General features: G+C 52.0%; 1 protein-coding gene across 1 annotated transcript; it reads left to right on the forward strand.

Annotated features, from left to right (window-relative positions):
* Positions 1-21426: 21426 nt before the first annotated feature.
* Positions 21427-22380, forward strand: FOXE3 (forkhead box E3). Its single transcript, XM_044236405.1, has one exon. It carries the CDS (start codon positions 21427-21429, stop codon positions 22378-22380), a length of 954 nt encoding a protein of 317 aa, XP_044092340.1.
* Positions 22381-24162: the final 1782 nt, after the last annotated feature.

Here is a 24162-nt window from a genome sequence, read left to right on the forward strand (position 1 = left end):
CACAAATAAAATAGGAGTTTGGGGACAGACATGTCAGGTGTATTAGTTTTCTATTTCTGTGTAACGAATCATCAAACTCGGCAACTTTAAACAACACCCACGTGTTACCTCACAGTTGTACAGAAGTCTGGGTCCTGTGCTCACCATATACAAAGCTGAAATCAAGAAACCAGCTGGGCCGGGCTCTCATCTGGAGGCTCTGGAGAGAGTCTATGTCCAAGCTTATCCACAATGTTGGTGGAATCCAATTCCTTGCAGTTGTAAGAATGAGGGGGCTGTTTCCCTGCTAACTGTTGATCACAAGGCACTCTTGGCACTAGGGGCCGGGCTCAGGTCCCTTCCACTTGGCCCTTCCAAGATAGAATGCATATAGATGCATCCAAAAATTTAGAAACTAAGAAAATTTTTGTGTCATTGTGTTAGTATCATTCACTGCAGAGCTGGTGGTTACTAGATGGCATTTATTTTTAAGATTTATTTATTAGAGACAGCAGGAGCAGGGGGAGAAGGAGAGGCAGATGGAGAGGGAGAAGCAGACTCCTCGCCGATGTGGAGCTCAATCCCAGGCTCCTTGGGACCATGATCCAAGCCAAAGGCAGACACTCAACTGACTGAACCCCCCAGGGACCCCAGATGGCATTTTATTTCTTAAACTAGTTTTTCCTTTCCTCTTTCCTTACTGCCTTTATGTCTCCCTCATGTTTATCCAGTCTCTCATTCAGCCTCCCTCTGTCCCCAGAGACCTCCTTTCAAGGGCGCCTTCTCTCCCACTCCAGTTTCTCTGCAAGTGTCTTCACCTGCTGGACACCTGTTAGCCTGACTTCCTCTTACAACTTCTGCACGGGGCAGGGTCGGGGGGCCGCTAGTCTTTGGTAACTTAAGTCTTTTTTCTTCCATGGCTTATTTCCATGTTTGTCTGGAGAAAACCCTCCAAGTAATCACACAAGGAAGGGTGCATAGGACATGAATATTTTGACTGCTGCTAAGGCTCCGTATATCTTTACTCTAGCCCAGTAATTGAAGCTCAGTCTTTGTAGAGCTCTAGATTGGACACTCTGCTCTGCCAGCGTTTGGAAGCATTTCTCAGCATTTCTGCTGAGAATTCTGAAGGCAGTCTCATTCTCATTCCTTTGTGACCTTTTTTCTTTTCAAAAGACTTTTCTTCCCTCTGAAAGCTTTTAGATCTTCTCTTTAAATCCCTGTGTTAAAAAATGTCAGGATATTGTTCCTAAGTGTGGGTCACTTCGTCATTCATTTTGGGGACACGTAGTGAAGTCTTTTAATATGGATACTTTTTGAACTTTGTTTAAGGGAAATTTTCTTATGACACTTTTAAATAATTCCTCTTCTCCATTGCTATCTGTGCTAGTATTCCTATTTGTTGGATTTTTAACGTCTTGGATCGATCATTTATGTTGCTTATTATTTTCTTTTTCTATTTTTAAAAAATTTATTTTTCTTAGTAATCTCTACACCCAGTGTGGTGCTCAAACTCGCAATGCTGAGATCAAGAGTCACGTACTCTTCAGACTGAGCCAGCCAGGATCCCCATTCTCTCATATTTTCTACCTCCTCTTCTTTTTATCCGTTCTCCGAAAAATTTCCTTAGCTTGAAAACATTCTAGTCCTATTATATATATTTATATTATGTATGTTATACACAACTTATTTACATATTATTATATAAATTATATAATAAATTACATATAAAATATTTATATAACTAATATATACACATAATATAAATATATGTATTTTTCCAATACATAATATTTCCAATGGTTCTTTTTTCTTTATACCATCCAGTTTTTATTTTAGGGACACAACACCTCCTCAGATCTCTGTGAGGGTATTAATAGAGTGTAGACCTTTTTAAAGTTCTTCTCTGTTCCTTGCATCATTTCCATTTCCTCCGAGGTCATTTTATTTGTTTGTCTTACATTCAGTTTGGAGGCTTTCCCAAATATGTGCTAATCGTTAGCTATCCTTTCATATTTAGGAATGAAGAACAGCTTGCTGCCCAGCTGGTATGCCTTATTTGATGAGGCAGTCAGTCAGCCACCACAGCAGAGGACTTCCTCCCCCCAGCTCCCCCCCACCAGTGCCAGGACATTGGGGGCCTCCTTCTGGGGACATTAGATTTCTCCAGAAACTGGCTGCTGTAGACTTTGACCTCTTGGTGCTCAGTGCCCAGGTGTGGAGTCACACTGTCCTTTGTCTAGATTTTCACTGAATCTGCTGATTTGAGCTCTGCATCTTACTGGTTCTGCCGAGAATGACTGCCTCTTGCTTTGACTGTGTCTTCTCTGCATGCTCCGTGCCAAGGCCCTCCCTGCCTTGCTGCATCAGTTACCGCCTTTCCACCTGCTTTCTGTTGTCCTGAAATGTGTTGTAGCATCTCCCCTGCTGATTGTACCTCACCCATTAGTTTTATTATTACGGGTTTACATCCTCTTTCTTTTTTTTTTTTTTTAAGATTTCATTTATTAATTTGACAGAGAGAGAGATCACAAGAAAGCAGAGAGGCAGGCAGAGAGAAAGGAAGCAGGCTCCCCACTGAGCAGAGAGCCTGATGCAGGGCTCTATCCCAGGACCTTGAGATCATGACCTGAGCTGAAGGCAGTGGCTTAATCCACTGAGCCACCCAGGCGCCCCTCCTCTTTATTTCTTAACAGTCATTTTAGAGGGCTCTCAGGAGAAAGGGGACTAAAACCTCCAATGTATTGTCCCCAGTGATGTGTCAGCCCCTGTTCTCTCTTCTATCCCTCTTATTACCACACTGGCCCAATGGCGAGGTCCTCAAAAGTGTGCCCCAGGACTCCCATGCTTGCTCCCTCATCCCCGAGCCTCAGGCACCTCTTCTTCATCTTTCAAGGCTCTCCTTTCCACAGGAAAGGACTGTAGACTTCTTCACTCTGAGTGGGCATGTCAGGTGAGAGCTTCTGGGAACATAGTCCCTGTTGCTTCGAACCTCACAAATGAAGAGTGAACGGTGGAATTTCAGTTCTGGGGCTTGATTTGGGAAAGCTGTATCTCAGGCTTGAGCACCGTTCTTATATGTCTTGAACCCCTAAAATGATCTCATGTTACTCACTGGTGATAATGGCACAAGTATGACTCTCTTAAAGGGCTGAGACAGCCTGACTGTGCAGGAGAGAGGCTATTGCTACTCTGTACTATACCCTCGGTCTCCAGGCCTGGACATGTGGCTTGTGATTACAGACGGGCCTGTGCTGTCCCTGACCTGTAAAGGCTATGAAGCCTGGTTGCCTGGAGGTGGCTCTGCATCCCGGTCGTCCAGCGGACAGACTATTTGGCCAGGATGTTATCCCTTCCACTGGGACACAGGCCTCCCTGAATCCTCAAGGGCTCCCCCTAGAGGATCCCCTGCAGACAGATCTGACCAACCATCCCCGTTTGCCCTGGAGTGAAGGGCTTCTCTGGATGTGATATTTCCTTCCTTCCTTTCCTTCTTTCTTTCCTTCCTTCCTTTTCTCTTTCCTTTCTTTTTTTTCTTTTTTCAAGACTTCATTTATTTATTTATTTGATAGAGCGAGAGAGCACAAGCAGGGAGAGCAGTAGAGGGAGAGGGAAAAGCAGGCTCCCCACTGAGCAGGGAGCCTGATGTGGGACTCTATCCCAGGACTACCTGAGCCAAAGGCACATGTTTAACTGACTGAGCCACCAGGTGCCCCAGGATGTGAGATGTTCAATGCTAAAAAGTGGAAAGTCATGGGTAAACTAAGGCAAACTGGCCACACTACCCCAGAGGACTGTGCCCCGTCCCAACCTCAAGTTCCCACAGAGGAAGATTTGAAAGCCTCACAGACTGCTAACTGCAGAAGTAGAACTCAAACAGAGGGGTATCTGATACCAAAGTTTAAGAGATTGAGATGGTCTTGAAATGTCCCACCTTCTCCAGGAAGTCTTCCCTGATCATGTTTGCCTCCTGCTCCAAATTTGGGCAGAAAATCCAACTGACAATGGCTTAAACATTTAGGACATTATTTGTTTACTTGAAAAGTCCAGAAAGTGTAGTCTTAGGACCACCGCAGTGACTTATAGGTAACAAGGATGATGACTCTTTCCAGCTTAACACATCATGGTCTTCAGGGTGTGGATGTGGTAAATTGCATTTTCCAAAGGACAGAACAATATCTCCCATGCCATTTGCTCTTCTGCAATGTCAGCTCGCCATTCTCTCTCCTAGAGAGAGGGTCTAATTCTCTTCCTCTTCAATCTGAGCTGGCCTTAGTAATTAGCTTAACCAATAGAATGTGATGGAAATGATGTTTTGAACTTTCAAGGTTATATCATAAGCCTTGTAGCATCTGTCTGGACCTCTTAAAAATGATTAGAGCTTGAACACTTGCCCTTGGAAAACAGAAACCATGCTATGGGATACCCAAGCCACATGGAGAACCCCTCTGCAGGTTCTCCTGGTCAAGGGCCCTAGCCGAGCTCCAGCATCAGGAGCTGGACATCCAGCATCAACTGCCGGCTGTGTGAGTGAGCCAACCAGTACATCCAGCCCCTTGAGACTCTAGATGATTTCTGCCCCCACCTCTATCAGATTGCAACCACATAAGAGACCTCAAGTAAGAACCCTCCAGTCGAGTCTGGTCAACATACAGCACGGTGACAGATAATAAATTGTTTCTTTAAGATACTGAATTTTGTGGGGTGATTAATCACTTAGCAATAGATGACTGCAACAGTTGGCTTTCTTCTAGTTTGTTGCCTCAAGTTACAAGATGGTTGCCTCAGCCCCAAGTATCACTACAGACCACGACGGAAAAAGCAAAATTGAGGGAGAAAGTATGGAGTAAAGGCTTTCTTCTTGAGTAACTTGAAGGAGGAAGAAAATCTACATGGAAGTCCCCCAGAAACCCCCCCCCATATCTCATTGGCTAGAACTGGGTCACATAGTCTCTCCTAACCACAAGAGAAGTTTTGTCTACCCACTTTAGTGGGAGGTAGGCAAAGGAAAAGGAGGATAGGAATGACTATTGGGTGGACACCAACAGCGTATGGCATACCGTTGAAACTAGTGGTTGTTCAAGGAGAAAGAAGAATCAGAAAGAGAGAATGACTAAGCATGGAAGGAGTCTTCACTGTCCCTTCCAGAAGCAAAGCCGCCAGTGGTAACAGGTTTACTGAAAACTTCTTTAGATGGCAAGTATGGTGTAATGGTTAGTCTTTCTCTGAAAGGCAGAACCTGCCTCCATTGCTTGCTCATGGAGAAGTAGTGGTGGATTGGTGTCCTATTCTGTGCCTCAGTTTCCTCTTCTCTGCAATGAAAGGACCCCCTCCAATTCCTTCAGGTTGGGAGAAGCCAGGGCAGAAGGGAAATGCTGGATGCTTCCTGTGTGTGGAGGCTATACGCTGCCCCATTCAAGCTCCGCAGAGCCGGCCTCTAGCCACAGATGTTGGGATTTGCCAAACAAACCCTAATCACTTAATGAGAAACGAAAATGGTGCCTGGTTCCTCCACTTAATTGCCCCTTTGAAAACAACACACGGGAGATTTATAGTAATCACCATAATCGCCTCATAAAAACCCGAGAATTTAAAGACTGACATGCCTCATTTCTGGGAGGAATTAGAGGCAAAAATTAAGGCAAGAAATTCCTGGCCTGCCTTGGCCTTGGCTTCCTGGAATCCAGGACTCAGCTCACAGAGAGCCTGCCACTCTGGACAGCCTTGTGGACCCGGCCAAATATCACTCCAACGCTCTGCTGCCAGTGTCTTCTGCAGGCTGGCTCCCAGGCATTTGCTGTCATTGTGCCACCGGAGGCAGGTACCAAACGTACCAGGAAGGCTCAACTGCCCTGAAGGTCAGAAGAGGTCCTGCAGGAGGAGACAGGAACCTTGCTGCACCCACTTGCACCATCTGAACTAGAGGACAGGAGTTGGGGGACACACAGGCTAGCCCATGGAGGGCCATAGCCCATAGTTCTCCTGAGGCCACCAGCACTTAGGTCACACACCTCCCACGACAAGATCTTACAATGTCCCAGGACATTTTCTTTTCTTTTTTTTTTTTTAAAGATTTTATATATTTATTTGACAGACAGAGATCACAAGCAGGCAGAGAGGCAGGCAGAGAGAGAGAGAGAGGAGGAAGCAGGCTCCCTGCTGAGCAGAGAGCCTGATGCGGGGCTCGATCCCAGGACCCTGGGATCATGACCAGAGCCGAGGGCAGAGGCTTTAACCCACTGAGCCACCCAGGTGCCCCGTTCCAGGACATTTTCTAAGATACCCTGTCAGATCTGCTCAGCAGATGTTTATTCCCTTTCAGGTCTTCTAACTGGACTCAGAAGCACCGAGTGTCAAGGTCAGAAGTGTCCTTTGGGTTCGCCTCTTCAGCTTCTTTCTTTCTTTCTTGGTTCTTTCTTTCTTCCTTCTCACTCCCCTCTGCTCATGCACTTGAAAATCCCTATTAAATCCCTAATGTGCTTTGGAACTATCAATTCTTACTGTAATAGCTGGAGTGGTCCTTTTAAAACCTAAGTCAGATCAACTTCTCTGTCACTCTCCAGTGGCTTCCCAACTCAGAGGGAAGGGGAAGCCCTTGTGGTCCCCTTCAAGGTTCTCATGCCCTGACCCTTGGCTCACTCTGCTCCAGTGTTGCTGGCTTTCTTGCTGTTTTTCCTGGAAAACACCAGGGACCCTCCCACCTTAGCACTTTTGTACTTGCTGTTCCCACTGTCTGGAATGCCCTTCCCTTATATATCCAAATGGCTCCCTCCCTTATCTCGTTCTAGGCCCTTCCTGCCCTCCCTACCTATAATCACACCCTTACTCTTTCTATCACCTCCCCACATTTTATTTCTGTCCATCACGCTTAATACCTTCGAAGACCTAACACACTATAAGATTTGTTGATTGTCTTGCCTATGCTTGAAGGTAAGCTCCAAAAGTCAGGGATTTTTTTTTTCACTATTAAATACCAAACACCTAGCACAGTGGCTGTCAGAGTGGGTGCTCAGTAGATATTTGTTAAGTGAGTCAATAGATGGTGATGGAACAGTGGCAAAGATAAAGCCCCTACCGTTGGGGGGCTTATAGTCCAATGGCAGAGGCAGACATTAGACACACAGTCACCCGCAGGACTAACTGCTGGAGAGAAAGGGGTAGCCGTGACAAGGGTGATCTGACTGTGGTCTGGGGGACCAGCCTGTGGAGAATTGTTTGTGAGGTGGGGGGCTGACAAGTAGGTGGCTGAAGGTTTGGGCCATGAAGCTCTGGGAAGAAAGGGTGCTAATTCTACACCCTCTAAAGGCAGTGGGACTCCATGATGAGAGGGCAATCATCTGCCAGCTGTGTTCAAGTCCCCACAGGGCCACTTCCCAGCCATCTGCTGCAGGGCAAGCCACCTCCATGATGAGGTACTTATTTCCTTGCATATAAGACCGAGAAGGGGGGCGCCTGGGTGGCTCAGTGGGTTAAGCCGCTGCCTTCAGCTCGGGTCATGATCTCAGGGTCCTGGGATCGAGTCCCGCATCGGGCTCTCTGCTCGGCAGGGAGCCTGCTTCCCTTCCTCTCTCTCTCTGCCTGCCTCTCTGCCTACTTGTGATCTCTCTCTGTCAAATAAATAAACAAAATCTTAAAAAAAAAAAAGACAGAGAAGGGATTACTAGCTCCCAGGCTTATTGGGTGAAACAGGTGAAATGTCTATCAGAGCTAGAACCTGTAGGTACACGAAGTGCTCACTCATTTCCTGTTCATTTCTTCTTTGCCAAACCTTGTACCAGCTGGTATCTTCATCTGGCTGTGCCCATCACTCTCCTGGCCCCTTGTGAGCCTTAGGGTGCATCTGATCAGCCTGAGTAAAACTACAGGTTAACAGAGATTAACCAGAGCTTTTGGGAGCATCATCTGACAGAAGATTAGACTGATCTCTACTGTGACGCAAGCCCTCCCGGGCTCCAGGCCCAACTAGGTTGGCTTTGGAGCTATTGACTATATAGTCCACCAGCCTCTGGGCCTGATGCCTGTGGCCCATAGAACGATTAGACTAGAATCAAGAGTGGGGGCCACCGGGTGGCCGACACAGCTGGGCCTGTGATGCTGCCAACCACTTTGCACTTGGGGGGCCCCCCTTGCCTCACAACCTAGAGAGCTCCCTGCACAGAACTGTGCACGCCCATACCTCTGCAGTACATGGAAGATCCGCATGCAGCCCCAACTCCCCGCCCCCTCAAACCTTGCTCTCTCTCCTGATTGGTAAGTCGAGGAGGGAGGCTGCTAAGGAGGCAGCAAACACATCACTTCTTCCTGGGCTCAGTATGGACAGTGGGTATGGGCAGGTGTTTAGCAAATTTTCCCCACTGTGGGCCAGCCCCAGCACTGGGCACTAGAGAAGCCATGAATCCAATCTGAATTCCTGGGCTCAGGTCTCACATTTTAGTGGGGACAACAGATGCACAGGTCAGTCTAATATAAACTATGCAATAGAGGATCTCAGTGAAAATCTATAGAAAGAGAGTCTGGATTTCACTTTGGGGCTTGGGGGAGGGGATAGGGTGATAGGAAAGACTGTCAGGATAAGGTGGTCTTTGAGCCATGCCGAGACTGAATGAAGGGCTCCTAGCACCAGCAAAGGCACAGTGAGGGGCAGGGCAGGAAATGGTGAACTGTCCCATGTCAAGCTAGATAGAGCCCCTGGGAGATATAATTGTTTTCAATGCAGTGATTTGGTTTGTAACCAGGCCTGAGAGACCCTCCCAGTGTTTAATGCTTCCCAATCCCTCCCTACATCCACCCAACACCTTGGATGGCTTTGGAAGGATCCTGGGGACCAGAAGACAACCACCTTTCTTGTTTGCTACTTTACCTTCCTGCTTGGTTGCATTTTCAACTCCTTCAGACCAGTCTCCCTCACATCACCTCAAGTGTCCCCTCAAAAGCATTCCACCTCCTCTCTCCCTGCTTACATGATTCTCATCCTTCAAGGACAGAGAAGTCCTGCTTGTTCCAGGGACACCCTCCTGACCACTCCAGCCCCAGTGGCCTCCTCATCAGACCACCTAGAAGGACTGAAGCTACCCCGTGCTTTCATGCAATGATCCCCTTTTCAGGAACTTCTTTGCTACATGCTATATTAGGATACTATTTTTACAACAAGAAGTTCAACTCGAGTCAGTTTAAACAAAGAAAGGGGGAACTGATTACAAGGGACTGCTCATAGCACCTGACAGGTCCGCTGTCTACAAATTCCCAAGAGAAGGTGATTGGCCCAACTGAAACAAGCGTCCCAGTCTGGCCCAGTCAGCTTTGGGAAGGGGAATAGGGTCACATGGTACTAACAAGGCTGCCAGTCTACACCTTTGGGAGTCATTCCCCATAATCATGGGGGTCGGGGGCCAGGCCTTCTGCCAGAAGGACCTTGTGACAAGCAGAGCAGATACCCCAAAGATGTCTATGACATATCTATAACAGAGTGTGACTAAATGCTCATGATGGTCCTACTCACCTACTCTGACTTCACACAAGTCCTTCCCCTCTTGGGCAGCAGTTTTAACTGGACACAGAGGAGGGAGTTCTGTTGGACTCCTTAACTTTGGGACTTTGGACCATTTACCCTCTCTGAACCTCTGCTTTCTCACCTGGGGGTAAAATGGGAGCAAGGCTACCCATCTCACAGAGTTCTTGTAAGATAGAATGTATGAGAATGCCTAACATGGGCTGGGTACTGAGATGCTCCAGAAATGCTAGGGGCCCTAGTGGGTTTACACTGGGGTAGCCTCCCAGCTCACAGGGATTTCTCCATGGTCATGGCCGTGCTACCCCGGATGTTTGAGGGAACTATTTCTCCTCTAGCTGTGATCTGCCACCCTCCGACAATGATTTATCAAGGGGAAGGCGTGTCCCAAATCAGATCCCTCGGAGTGCTTTTCTGGGGCTTTTTTCCTCTCTCCCAACTGCAGCTCTGTCTCAGTTTGCAGAACTGTAAGGGCAGGGCCATAAAGCTGCCAACAGCCAGGTCCCCAAATTCACGGAGGAAGTGGTCTGTGAAATTGAAGCCAGCATGAAGAGGATGTTCAAGTACTTGGTTCCAGATATCCCTAAATCCTGCTTCATCCTTACCATAATTTACGAGCCAGTGCACCCTCCTCCCTTTTCTTAAGTTGGTTTGAGTTGGGGTTCTGTTGCTTGCAAGCAACGGCTCCCGATAATGCTGCACCTTCCCTGCGTCTCATCTCAGAATCCCGACCTATAAGGTGCCAAGTCTGTGCCCCCCACCTTCATCTCCAATGCTCTGTCACTGCATCCATCAATTTCTTCATTTCATCCATCAGTCGGTTAGTGAGCATCCACGTGGCGTCTGTTCTGTCCCTGGCCCTCTGTTGGACACTGGCAGTCTTGCTAGAGGAATAACACAAGGCCAGTTCCGGAGACTTCCAAAGTCAGGAGGGGGCCCCCTGACCAATCATTCCCTACCGACTGTGGTTATGGCTGTGCTGGAGGAAGCTTAGGAGCTGTAGGCAGGACAGAAAAGGAGCTCAGGGCCATATGGAATGCTTCCTAGAGGAGGTGGCCTGAGCTGAGTTTTTCAGATGGGGTGGGAGCAGAGAGAGAGGAGGAATGGTATTGTAGGCAGAAGAAGCTAACTCTGTAAGAGCCTGAAGGAGAGTGAGAGAAAGTGGCAGCCTGAGGCTGGAGGGAAGGGACACAAGGGATGGATTTATGTGTATTTTCCACCCATGTAACTTCTGCAGGGAAGAATAAAACAAAACCGAAAACAATAAGACCTCCATTTTTGAAGCTAGGAAAATCCCCAGGGTGAAGTCTTTGAACGGGTAAGAAAAGAAGTGCCTCTTGACCACAGTAAAACCCTGGAGCAAATGGTCCCTTCCCTTGCAGGCCGCCCCACTGGCCCTTGGTCCCTCCGGGAGGCCAGGCGTGCAGTTGCTTCCCGAGGCTGGTCCTGGGGCTGTTGGACCTGTCTAAAAATAGGAAGGCAGGGAGCCTAACGCCAAGCAGACGGCAGAAGAGCAGGCCTGCGAGGAGCGCAAAACCCCCCTCCTAGGAGACGTACTCGTTACATTCGGAGCAAAGGCGGTTCACAATGCATCCTGGGGGGAAAAATGCAGTTATTGCCCCCAAACATATGCCAAAACTCGACTAATGACTGCACGCCGGCTCCAAAGGCATAAACCATTCCAGATGCTACTTCTTGCCTCTGTGAGAGCCCTTCTTCCTCCCAGCCTGAGGTTCTGGGCTCTCTCTTCCTTGGGTTCTAGTCCTTTGGGAGACACAGGGTCAGCTGAGGGGCTTGGGGTTAGTGATCACCCTCTCTGGGCCTCATTGGGTCATTCTACAGGATGACTAGGTTGACCTGGCCGATGAGGCGGGGTGGGGGGGCAGTGCGAGAAGGGGACCCAATGGGAAGCCGGGAGCCAATGCTCTAGGACCTCTGGGTGAGGCAGGGGGTTCTGAGCCTGAGTGTGTTCAGTTTCTGCATCTACCAAGTGGTAATGAATCTGCAGGGAAGCAATACTTTGAAAACGCCAAGTGTCAAATGCACTCGGGGATGGAGACAGCTGGAGAGCCCTGCGGCTGGGGCCTATCTTCCGGCTGGGTGCCTCCGGGCAGCTCCTTCCACCTGTGTGGCCCTCCGTTCCTTCATCTGTGAATTGGGGTTGGTTTCTGGTTAAAGAAACCCTCTGTTAGGGCACCTGGGTGGCTCAGTGGGTTAAGCCGCTGCCTTCGGCTCATGTCACGATCTCAGGGTCCTGGGATCGAGTCCCGCATCGGGCTCTCTGCTCAGCAGGGAGCCTGCTTCCTCTCTCTCTCTGCCTGCCTCTCTGCCTACTTGTGATCTCTCTGTGTCAAATAAATAAATAAAATCTTACAAAAAAAACAAAAGAAAGAAACCCTCTGTTAAAGAACTCATACAAGCTTCATGCCTATTTTTTAAAAAGAAGTTTCATCAACTCGTCTTTGAACAGATGATACACTCACAGGATTCCAAGTTCAAAAGGTGCAAATGGTACAGAGATAGTCCTTCTCACTCCTGTCCCATAACTGCACCATTGTCTTCCACTGAGACAATCATTGCCATTGGTTTTTGGTGTATTCAATTTGTATAAGTTAAAAGAACTTCTACTGCAGTTTTAACACATACACACACAGCCAAGTGAATATGTCTCAAAACCCAACTTGGTGAATAATATTATAGTTATAATTCCTAAAGGGAAAAAAAAGAAAAATCACCTGAAACTCATCACCTACAGAAAAAGCCTATTGATATTTTGGTGTATTTTCTGCCTTTTCCATTTTTATGCATGTATGTATATGTAAATGTCAGAATCATGCTGCATACTTGTGTACCCTGTTTTTTATGTTGAACTTATGTCACAGATATTTCCTCATGTCATTAAAAACTCCCCCCAATTTTCTTTCAGTGTTTGCCTGATGTTTCGAGGAATGGATCCCCACCTTCCTGTAGGGCTTCAGGTTCAACTTTCCCCTATCCTAAATAACCCAGTGATGACCATCCTTGAACGTGCATCATGGAGCCCATCCCTCCGGATGAAGTCCCAGCAGGGGCCTCACTGAATCAACCAGTGAGAAGACAGCATTACAACTCAGGAGAAAGTATGGAGGGTCAGGCCCAAGGCTGTGTTAGAGCATTTATGTAGGGCTCTGTCCTCCTGTCGGGCACAGACACAGGGCTCCATGAGTGTGAGCTAGGCCCTCCGTCCCTGGAGTTTCCTGACAGCCACAAAGGAGCATATCAGTCTTGTCTGAGCTTTATTATTTTAATCCCTAGAGACTTGCGGAAGGGTGGGCTGGCGAATGTTTAACAGCTGGCTGGGGTTGGGGGGTAGGTTCTGGTTGGTGGCATTTGCCCATTTCTGTGGTATAAAACCTCCCACTGTGATCAATTTCAGATCACCAGCCTGTCATGGAGAGCAGAGCTGGGATGAGATGCACCTAATCTCACAGGCTGGTCAGAGATGATTTGCCTTTTTATCTGCCTGTGGCTCCCTCTTGTTCCCCTTCTTCCTCCTCCACATTCATCACCCTCCCTGAGGCTCATCCAAAGCGATAGGGATTGAATATTCTGCAGGGAGGTGGATGTTACTGAAGAATGAGAACATCCTCTCCCAGTTCCCTGAAGGGGAAACTGAGGCTCCAGGGGGTCCAGATGATTGCCCTGGGTCGCCCAGCCCAACGACTTTCCACGGGGGTGTTCCTCCCTGCTCGCTGCTGAGGATGTGTCTCAGATGGGAGTCTGTGCTTCCTATTGTGGAAACACACTGCCTTTTCCAACACTCCTCTTCCTCTTCTTCCTCTTTGGGGACTCCTATGCCCAGACCCACAGAGCATGAGTCCCAGGCCTTGTCCTCCAGGAGCTGAGAGCCAAGTGGGGAGGCAGACACACGACTTCTGTCAAGCGACTCCCGTCCGGGCTCCCATGCTTCTCTCTTCTCTCCTGGTAGCAGACATTGTTGAGGACTTCTCTTCTTCCTCAGAGAACCCGTTTTTCTCTCAGTATCTACTGCCTTTTATGCAGCAACCTGTCTCATGGGTCAGTCAGCCGTCCCCAGCTGTGGGAGAAGGTAGGTTTCTAATCGGCCTTGGTCAAACCTCTCATTTATTCCTCTATGCCAGAAGTTGTTTAGGAACAGGAAGTGATCCAGTTCTGGCCAATGAGCACTGAGAGGACACAGGGTGGGGGCGTGAGGAGGCAAGGGGCCCTGTGTAGAAAGAGACAACCTCTCCTCTTCTGGACACTTGGAACTCAGCGTTGTAGTTCTGGATGTTGTCATAATCTTGCCACCAGCCTGAAGATGGAGTCGACCCATGAGGGAGAGCAGAGCCAAGAGAATCACAGAAAAGAAGGGGAGCCAGAGCCCTAACCGCATCCTCCCTCTGAACTTCTTGTCAGGGAGAAAACAGATTTCCTTCCAGCCTAAATCACTTTGAGTTGATATTTTCTGTTACTTGCCGCCAAAAACATCCTAAATGAGAAACTACTTCCTGTCCAGCTTCCACATGCAAACAAAGGGAATCTTATGACATGGCTTCCTCATGTCATAAGAACTCATTCCAGTCCTTCAGTGCCTTCTCTAGGAAGTTAGCACAAAATCTTTGTTCACTGTGTTCTCTCCCTGCCTCATGCCTACCCACCTCCCAGACAACGTCAGCCCCCGGCAGGTAGGACAGAGGGTGGTCCTCACTGGCTCTCTTGTGTCTGGCATAGAGTCTGCCACAAGGCAGGCCTTTAATAAACACTGTTGAGTTTGTATGGAGCAGATGGAGATGGGGCAGGGGTGGGGATGGGAGTGGTCAGGGTCCGAGGCATTGCACTGACTTGTTCTGGGACTTGAGGTGCATCTCTTCTCTGTCTGGAGCTCTATATCCAAAACTGTAAAGAAGGCGTACTGTGGACTAAAGCAGTGGTTTAAGAACTGGGAGGCGAAATACCTCTCAGTGACTCCATTTTAGAGCAGTTGTACTTTCAGTATCCACAGACTCAAAACGTTACAATGTGGGTATTTGCCCATCACGGCAGCACCGATCTCCATTTGGAAAGCCTTCATCCTTATGTGTGAGACACAGCGTCTGTCCCCTTGACAGATAGTTCTGGGGACCACGTGGTTTCCAGATGCCTTTCTTGGGCTCAGGAGCCCACAGGCTGGGAAGCCCGGCCTGGGGCATCGCAGAGCTCCTTGGGCACCACAGGCTTATGTGTCTGGCAGGGACCAGGGCAGCTGGACCTTTAGCTCAGGGTCACGTAGCAAGTAGCAGTGGATTCAGACTCACTCTTCTCCCACCCAGGCTTCTTTGGCTCAGCCAGCCTGGCCGATGGCACCAGTCCCCCAGCGTCCCTGGAAATGAGAAACAGGGAGGCCTATGAGCCCTGAGGTTGCCCTGGGTGGGGGACGAGGTAGATGGCGGAACACAGATGCTGACAGCCCGAAATGACAGGGAACATACTTCAGATGCCGGGGGCGTGGTTTAGGAGCGGCTGGAATTACACCCTCAGGGCTGAGCCAACAGTTGTCTGAGTCTGAGCCTGAACCCAGCCTGGACCCTGCAGGGGCAGGGACTGTGTGGGGGATCCCGGCCCAGGGCTGCAGAGCTAAGCAGAGAGGCAGGGGAGGCATGAGGCACAGTCCTCGCTGGAACCAGGCACCAGGATCGTGTGCCTTTCCAGACACGTGCGGTCATTTGTTAGATGATCACGCATCGTTCACTCATTCATTCATTCATTCGCTCAGCCAGGTCCTCAGTCACTCAGCGAGGCTCACGGAGCTTGTTGCTGCAGCCTGGCATTGCGGCCCAAGGAGGAACACGGCACTTCCTCCCTTCCAAGGAGGAAGAGGGAGGGAGACGCAGGGCGTGCGCTCAGGTCTCTCTGGGTAGGGTTGGGCTAGAGGTGCCGGTGGGCCTTCTGCCTGTGGACGGGCGAGGAAGGGGATACTGGACAGTGTGTTCCAGCAGATAAAGTGGTTATGTTCTGAGAGCGGCCCTTAAAGGGCAAGGAGGGGTACACCAGGCCAGTCGGGGGAGTCTGTCAAAGGGAGGGATGGGACGTCTTATTCATAAAGGGCTTAGGAGATCGAGGGGCTGGTCGGAAAAAGAAGTGAGACGGTATTTGTATCTAAAGCTGGCAAAGCAGGCTGTGCTCATTTCAGTTAGCGAAGGCTCAGAGTGGGAGAGGCCCTGGCCCTTGGCTGAAAGCGGCCCTGCAGAGCGTGTGTGAGCGTGGAGGGGAAGCGGGCACGGGCGACTGGTGAGCAGCGGGGCCACGGGTCCGGCCACGCCAGTCAGGGGAGCCCCCGAAGGTGCTCAAGCAGGGCTGCGGAGTGGGGCATTGCTCGAGCTGCCAAGGAGAGGTGGAATCCGAGGGGGAGGCTGGGAGAGCAGCCAGGAGGCTACTGCCCTGGGCTCTGCGAGAACTGGTATTGGCCTGAACAACTGCCAGGCAGAGGCATGAGAGCGGAGGACGGATCTGAGAGAGAAACTGCTGGGAACTGACGGTCTGGGTGACTGGAAGTGGTTGGAGAAGGAGAGAGCGGGCCCCACCGTGATGGACGGGGTGACGGCCCATTCCTGGACTATGTGGCAGTGGAGGTTTAAGCCACTGTCTGAGGTGGGCAGCTGGAGGGCTCCTCTCTGTCCTTCTGGAGTGAATGGGAATGAGGGGTCTGATGCTCTCCCAGAGGCGGAGCCTTGGTTTTTACCTCACTGTCTGCTCAGCCTTCCATCTGGTCTCAGCCTTCAGTCCCTTCCCTCTGTAGTCTCTCTGTGGCCGCACCGGTCACAACAAACCATCTGACCATGTCACTCCCCTGAAAAACTTCCGAAGGCTACCTGCTGTCTCAAAAGATCGGAGCTCCTTAGCCTGGCAAATAAAGTCATCTACAGTCTGACCCCATCTACCTTCGCTGTCTCCGTCCCTTGGCACTCTCTACTAACTACAGGGAGTAATAACAATAACAGCAGCAACAACGAACAGCAGCTAACACACAGCATTGAGGCGGGCCAGGCAGTGTCCCAACAACTTTGTATATGTTCACTCACGTAATTTTCTGTTGAAAAACACAGTAAGTGTTGGACTTCCTGGAATAATGGGTCACATGCTCTTGCTCTCAGATCTTTGTCCCTTCGTGATCTCGTTCTGATATCCAGCCATCCTTCCAGCCACATGATACGTGTTTATATACCATCAGCTTATGCCAGGCCCTGCCTTAAGTGCCCGGGGTCCCCATATGAGTGATGTGTGTACCTGCCCACAATGCATACAATCTAGTGTGGGAGACAGATCCATGGAGAGTCGATAAGGTATGCAGTGACAGAGAGGATGGGGGGCACAGAATGAGTCCTGTTTCAGCCTGAGACCTGCCAATCTGGCCCACTAGGGATTTACCCCCTTCATGAAGCTTCCCTGACTTTGCCAGTCTGGCTGAGGTCCCACATCTGGGCCCCTACGGTCCCTTCTCTGTGCACATCACACACTGACCACCATGTATGGAGAGTGGCTGTCTACTCCTGGGCACAGTGAAGACAAGAACAGTCTGGCTTCCCACCAGCCCAGCACCTGAGGCAGCCTGGACACAGATCCTTGGGATCTGCCCAGTAGAAGTGCTTGTAGAATGAAGAGTCACATACAGCAGCATCCTCCTCGTGGGTTCTTCTCTGATGCTCTCCCCAGAGTCAGGCCTGATCTTATTCCCTTTCCTGAGCCTTGCTCAGGCCCCTTAGCCCAGAGGACACTCCACAGGGGTCAGGCCCTGTGGGTAAGTTTGGGGCTGCTGCCTTCATTACTTGTTTCAGGAGCAGTCTGGCTAGAAAAGACCACACCAGAATGGGGGCCCAATCACCTCCAGCCAGGTTGGAAGCATCTGCCCCAGGCTCCTGAGGAAGGAGCAGTATCTTGGGCAGTTCTAGTCTTGGGGGGAAGAGGGAGGAGGCCCTGCAGCAGCCCTCAGAATCCCTGGATGGTTGGGGTGGTGTGGAGTGTCTCTGAAAGTTTCTTTGGTTCCTGAACTCCTTCTTCAGCCTCTGGGCTATTTGATCCATGATGCTGTGATGAGGGGCTTAAGGAGTAAATGACTCTAGAGTGGTCTCTAGTGTGGTCTCTAGTGGTATTTGAGGAATGTTCCAGAAAGCCTTAAGAAGCTTGGTGACAGTTCAGGCTGGCCCCTTGGACTCACTGGGTTAACACAGCTCTTTCTCTCCAGAGCTCAGGAGCGGCAGTCATAGGCGCTCCTAGAGGGGCCATGCATCTCAGGGCAAGGACCTAAAAGGACTTTCCCAGGGAGAATGACTGGGAAGGTCTGGCCCCCACCCTTTGCTCCTTGCCTCGAAGCCCATCTTGGCTCATGGTGCCTCTGTAGGGGTGGGGCTGGAGGCAGGGAGCCTTGGGGGCTGATGCTAACAGCTTTGGACAGGGTGGGAATTTCCATTCCTATCTAGGGAGCCATCAACGCTGTGTGCCCTGACCTGGGCCTTTGGCCTCCAAAGGGCAGTGGGAAGGCCGGCCCCAGGGCCAATCCCTGGCCATTAATCCCTCCTGCCAGCCTGAATATCCACCCAGCATGGTCAGACAAAGGACTGCCCAGCCCAGCCACTGTGTTCCTCCCGCCCCAGGGGCTCCACTCAGACGCTGGGCCGCCTGGAATCCAGGCCCATGAGAAAGGGGCCGCCTTCACTGGCCATCTTATGCCCGGATGCTCAGCCGCATCCCGTCCGGCCCAGGGCCTGTGAAAAGAGGGCCCAGCCACGCTGAAAACACGGATTAGCCCTTGGGCCACCCCCTGACACCGGCCTGCTCGGCTCCGGGAAGCAGGCCCAGTGGGGGTGGGAGGTGAGGGGACAGGCAGGCAGAAAGAACTGGAAAAGTCTGGATTCTCACCCCTTTGGCTCCATTCTCTGCCCCCACCCTCCCCAGGATGAGCATAGCTAAGTGCACCTTCAGTTTCATTTATTGAACATATACTATGTCCAAGGCTCTATACGTGAATTGGCAAATTGAAAGTATAAGAAAATTGCAGCTAGTCATGGGAGTTAATAAGAGCCACTCTCCATAACCTCCCTGTCCCCACCCCTAGCAAATCTGTAGGTGTGAAACAGGCTGTGGTAAGGGGCCTCCAGAGGGGCCTTTGGCCCCAAGGGAAGGTGGGGGAGTGTGGCTCTGGTTCTGTGCCTCAGTCCAGCTACAGGGTTACGCTGCGCCTGGTTGAAAATATGCAGGCTCTGAAGTCACTTCTTGGACTGCCTCTCTCCTTCCTTTCCTGGTTTAATGCTGGAAATGCCAATTGGGTAGCAGGAAAAAAAATCTCCCTTTAGCAAGTGCCATTGTGGGCCAAGTACCTTTCATACATGATCTCATTTGAATCTCTTAACAATGTGGGCAGGACTCGTTATTGCCCCCCTTTGGCAGATGAGGAAACTGAGGCTCCAATGAGCAAATGGGCCCAGGTCACGTGACTGTTGCAACTGGATTCCCTGCTGCTGCCATTGCTAGTCTTTGGTGAGCTGCTCACAGTGCCTGCATTGTCTTGGGTTCTGTAAGGCCTGTGCTCAGCAGTAGAATGTAATGTGGAGAGGGCACAAGGGCAGGAACTCTGTGCCTACAATCCAGGCTGATCCTCAGGTTGTAGGGTTGGGGGGTTGTCTCTCACTCACTGAGTGTCATCTCCCCCTTCCCCTCTGCTTCTACAGCCCTCTCTGCCCCCCTCTCCCACAGTGGTAATTGTCTCTGTCCATCTCCCCACCAAATCAAGAGTCTCTCCATTTCAGTCTTCCCTGAGCCCTGGGGAAGGGCCTGGCACGGCAGTGCTCAGTGAGTGATGTGGGCTAAACTGAGGCCAAGACACCTGAAGGAGGGGTGGATTTGAGGTCCACGTGACAGTGACAGGACTTGCAGATGGCTGGGATGGAGGGAGTGACGGGGGAAGAGGAGCCCAAAATGATGTTCATTATTCCTGCTCTGTGAGGTGAGGGGCAAGGGCCCATTTACTGAGATGGGGTCAGGGGTACATGGGATTGAGGCTGATGTCCTGCGGACACTGGATATGCTGACCTGGAGGTCAGGAGAGAGGCCAGGCTTCAGCTCTGCAGCCAAAGTTGCTGAGAGCTGGAACAACTCTAGACGAAGTCTTTTCTGCAGTCTCAAATGTAAAGTATGGTGTTCTCAGGAGAGTCATGGAGCTGGTGCTCTGTACTCGTGGGTTAATTCTGGCCCTGCTGCCTACTAGCTGTGTGAAGTTAGGAAGATCCCTTAACCTCTCGGAGCCTTAGTTTCTGTCTCTGCATAACAGAGATTGTAATGTGTTGACCTCACAAGGTGTTTACCCTGAAACGGGGCACTGCAGCAAATGAAATACTCAGTAATGGTGCTGCTACTTTATGGAGCTGGAGACTGGGGGCCTTGAGCTTCCCCTTTGGCTTTGGAAGCCCTCAGCCACAGGCCTGCTAAGTAGCTGGCTTTGGCCCCAGGGCTGCCACACCAGGGCCAGAATCTGATAAATGAGGCATCTAGGGCCCCCCATTTAAGGAGGCTCTCAACTGCCAGTCCCACACTCACACCACCTTGAGAGTTTGTGCCTCCTTAAATTTCCGCCTTGGCCCTTCCTTCACTTGCCTCATCTATCCTCAGCCCTGCTCCCTTGATCTTGCCTGTCCCCCAAGACAAGCCTCTTTAAGACAAGCTGTCTTCATCCTCTGATTCCCTTTAAGCTAGGGCTGGTTCTCCTGTCACTTTGGAGAGATTTCCTGAAATAAACTCAGAGAGACATCACCTCTGGATGGTGGTAGTAGGTGGGTTTCCCAGAGTGAATTTTTAATAAAAATCGCTAAGGCAACCCTCCCCCTCCCCAGTGAAATGTGAGTGTGGCTTTTTGGGGTCAGTAAGCAGTTTTCTCAGACCTCCAGGCTGTGGAAGCACTTGGGGGTGTCTCTCTGACCCAGCAACTGGTCCTTGGAACTCTGAGTTATGTAGGCCTGTGTTTTGTGCATCTCCACAGTGTGTATGTTGTGTGTGTGTGTGTGTGTATGTGTGTGTGTGTGTGTGTGATAGAGAGAGAGAGAAAGAGAGAGAGAGAAAGAGACAGAGAGAGAGAAAGGGAGCACCTTCTTTAGAACAGAAGGCACACAGACAAGAGGCAGTCAGAAAGACAACTTCAAGTTATGGACTTACTGGGGGCTCTTGATTTTAAAGCAGCCAGTCCCATGATCCCCAAATATGCCAGCTGGATCACTTTTCAGGATTTTGTGTTTTCAAAGGATGCTTACAAATGGTTTGGACAGGAACAAGGTTGGGTGGGAGGTAGCAGAGAGAGGAGGTGGTGACCCTGGAGCCACCAAATGTCCTCTCCCAGGACAAAGAAGGCCTTCTTGCTCTGCCATTGCCCCTACCCTACCCTTTTAATGTCCAAAACCAGCACGGTGTCAGGACCCTGAAGGCTGGCAAGGTGGTCCTGGGGAACTTTCATCTCTACCCCATCTGGGGTAGGAAGAACCTGGAGAAGGCTAGGAGAGAATGACGGAGGGGAGCATAGTGAGGAGGGGGCCCCAAAGAGTACACTGAGTGGGTGGATTTGTGATTAGCATTGTCCCAAAGAGGAGGGAGATGAGGGAGAGGCCCACAGAGGGGGGCAGGGGGATGGGTCCAGGACCTGACCGACCCAGTGGAGATGGGGAAGGGATTGAGGCTGGGTTTGGAAGGACTGACCCAAAGGGAAGAGACCAAGGGAGGGGCGACATGTAGGTGGCAGGGGACTGTGAACATGGTAAGGGGATTGGGGAAGCGATTCAGGGAGGAGGCGCTGGCCGGCGGGGGAAGATCCGAGCCCTCTCCCCAGGCTTGGGGGGGACAGAGGCGGGGGGCCGCGTCCATATAAGGCGGGTCGGAGGCCCCTGCTCTCTCCGAGCTGCGCGGGCAGGGGCGGCGGCATCCCGATGACCGGGCGCAGAGACATGGAGCCGCCCGCCGCTTTCTCGGGCTTCCCCGCCCTGCCCTCGGTCGCGCCGTCGGGGCCGCCGCCGTCGCCACTCGCCGGGGCCGAACCGGGGCCGGAGCCCGAGGAGGCGGCCGCGGGCCGCGGGGAGCCGGAGTCCGCCCCCGCACCGGGCCCGGGACGGCGGCGGCGGCGGCCCCTGCAGCGGGGGAAGCCGCCCTACTCGTACATCGCGCTCATCGCCATGGCGCTGGCGCACGCCCCGGGCCGCCGCCTCACGCTGGCCGCCATCTACCGCTTCATCACCGAGCGCTTCGCCTTCTACCGCGACAGCCCGCGCAAGTGGCAGAACAGCATCCGCCACAACCTGACGCTCAACGACTGCTTCGTCAAGGTGCCGCGCGAGCCGGGCAACCCGGGCAAGGGCAACTACTGGACGCTCGACCCCGCGGCCGCCGACATGTTCGACAACGGCAGCTTCCTGCGGCGCCGCAAGCGCTTCAAGCGCGCCGAGCTGCCCGCGCTGCCCGCCGCCGGCCCGCCGCCCTTCCCCTACGCGCCCTACGCGCCCGCGCCCGGCCCCGCGCTGCTCGCCCCGCCGCCCCCCGCCGCCGCGCCCGGGCCCTCGCCGCCCGCGCGCCTCTTCAGCGTCGACAGCCTGGTGAGCCTGCCGCCCGAGCTGGCGGGGCTGGGCGCCCCCGAGCCGCCCTGCTGCCCCGCGCCCGACGCCGCCGCCGCCGCCTTCCCCCCCTGCCCGGCCGCAGCCTCCCCGCCGCTCTACTCGCCCGGCCCCGAGCGCCTGGGGCTGCCGGCACCGCGCCCCGGCCCCGGCCCGCTCCCCGCCGAGCCCCTGCTGGCGCTGGCCGGGCCCGCCGCCGCCCTCGGCCCGCTCGGCCCCGGGGAGGCCTACCTGCGGCCGCCGGGCTACGCGCCCGGCCTCGAGCGCTACCTGTGAGCCGCCGCGGCCGCCCGTCCCGCGCGCCCCGTCTCTGCCCGTCTTTGCCCGTCTCGGAGCGCGCCTCGGGGAACCAGCGCACCTTTGACACCTGGCTGTCCCCATGCGGGCACCCTCCAGCCGTCTCTCCCCCGGCCCCACCCCCTGCCCCCCAACTGTGAGCCCTCCTCGGGGCGCTCCCCCCAGGGGCGCCGTATCGGGTCCCAAGTCCCGGAGCTGGATCGCCGCGGGCGAGCTTCCTCCCCAGTTTCTGGTGAGCCCCGAGCCTTCGGAAGCCAGACCTTCGCTCTCAAGCCGCCTTCTCGACTGGCTCCAAACTTCTTCCGCCTTCCCTCGTGTTTTCACAACACACTAGAGGTCAGACTCCTGGATTCCTGACTCCCTTGCTGTCTTGCTCCGTTTCCTCGCAGACTTGCACCCACCCCTCTCTTCCCCGTCTGCACCTGTCTTATTGGGAGAGAGCGCCCCTTCCAAACAGACACACCTGGCTGCGTTATTCCAGTCCTGGAGGACAGTTCTTCCAGATCTCCGAGATGAGAAGGACCAGGGGTTCCGGACTGAAAGGGGGGCTGGTGGGCTGCCCCAACATCTGAAAAACGTAGGACTTATTGGGTTATTATTTTTTTAATTAAAGCTGGTTTGATTAAAAAAAAGAAGAAGAAGAACTCTTCTCTGGGCTCGGTGTACTGGCTGGTGACCTGGGGGAGTTAACTGGGGAGGTAGAGAGTGGGCTTTGTATGGGATCTTGGGTTGCCACGGGGTGAGCCCCTTGTCAGTTATCAGGCAAAGGTTCATAAAGTGGGATTAGGATGTGATTAAGCCATAGCTGGGCACATAGTGGGCCTAGCAAAATGCTACCACCTGCTGCATCCCAGAAGCTGGTAGGGGTGTGCACATGATTGTATTCAGTTAGGGGGTTTGTCTGCTATGTGAGATTATTCCCAGCTCCCATGGATAAGGGAGCACTGGCCACTCCTCTAACAAGTACTTATTCAATGTGCAAAGCACAGTGTAGGCACTGGAAATACATCACTAAGCAAAGGGGCAAAATCCTGCTTTATGGGGCTTATGGATCAGTCCTCAGTCCTCAGAGAAATGAGTGTTCTAGGGCCTTGCACTCAAACTGTGGTCCGTAGACCTTCAGCATCACCCAGGAGCTTGTTAGAAGTGCAGAATCTCAGACTCCGCCTCAGACCCACTGAATCATCAGATTCTTCATTTTAACAAAATTCCCAGCTGATTAGTATGCACAGTATTCTGAAGGAAAGGCACCAGATCAAGGCTGGGGGCTCAATTTAAAAGTCTAAAACTCCCCACTTTAAGAAAGGGGACCATGAACCACATGTTCCCCTGCTGAACTTCCAGAGCTGGACTGTGCCTCATCATCTATGCCTCCTGTTCTACCTCCCTAGCTAGGTTTGAGCTGAGGCAGCCAGAACCGGAACTGGTTACTACTGACCGTCCCCAGCACCACGGACAGGGCAGCACCTAGGAGAGACTCCTAGGTTGCAGTTTGAGGGAGTTGGACTTTCACCTTGTCCTGCTCCCTGGTGCTGACCCAAATGCTAATCCTCAGGCATTCCCAGGTGCCCCACCACTAACAGTCTAGCAGGGCCTGGATTGAGCATTGGGGGCGGGGAATGGGATGATGTGTCTTGAGTCCATGGTGAATGTGATTTGCGTGTTGGATGTTGGACATGCCTGGTGCACTTCTCTTAGTTACAAGAATTTAAAGTTCTCTTGTGGTGTTGGAGGGTGAGGGTAGAGACCCAGCAGCTTCTA

Source organism: Neovison vison, chromosome 2 (assembly GCF_020171115.1).
Source record: "Neovison vison isolate M4711 chromosome 2, ASM_NN_V1, whole genome shotgun sequence".
Lineage (NCBI taxonomy): Eukaryota > Metazoa > Chordata > Mammalia > Carnivora > Mustelidae > Neogale > Neogale vison.

Bases quoted from the DNA above. Each gene is read 5' to 3' on its own strand.
- FOXE3 (XM_044236405.1), top strand. From the start codon at position 21,427: ATGACCGGGCGCAGAGACATGGAGCCGCCCGCCGCTTTCTCGGGCTTC.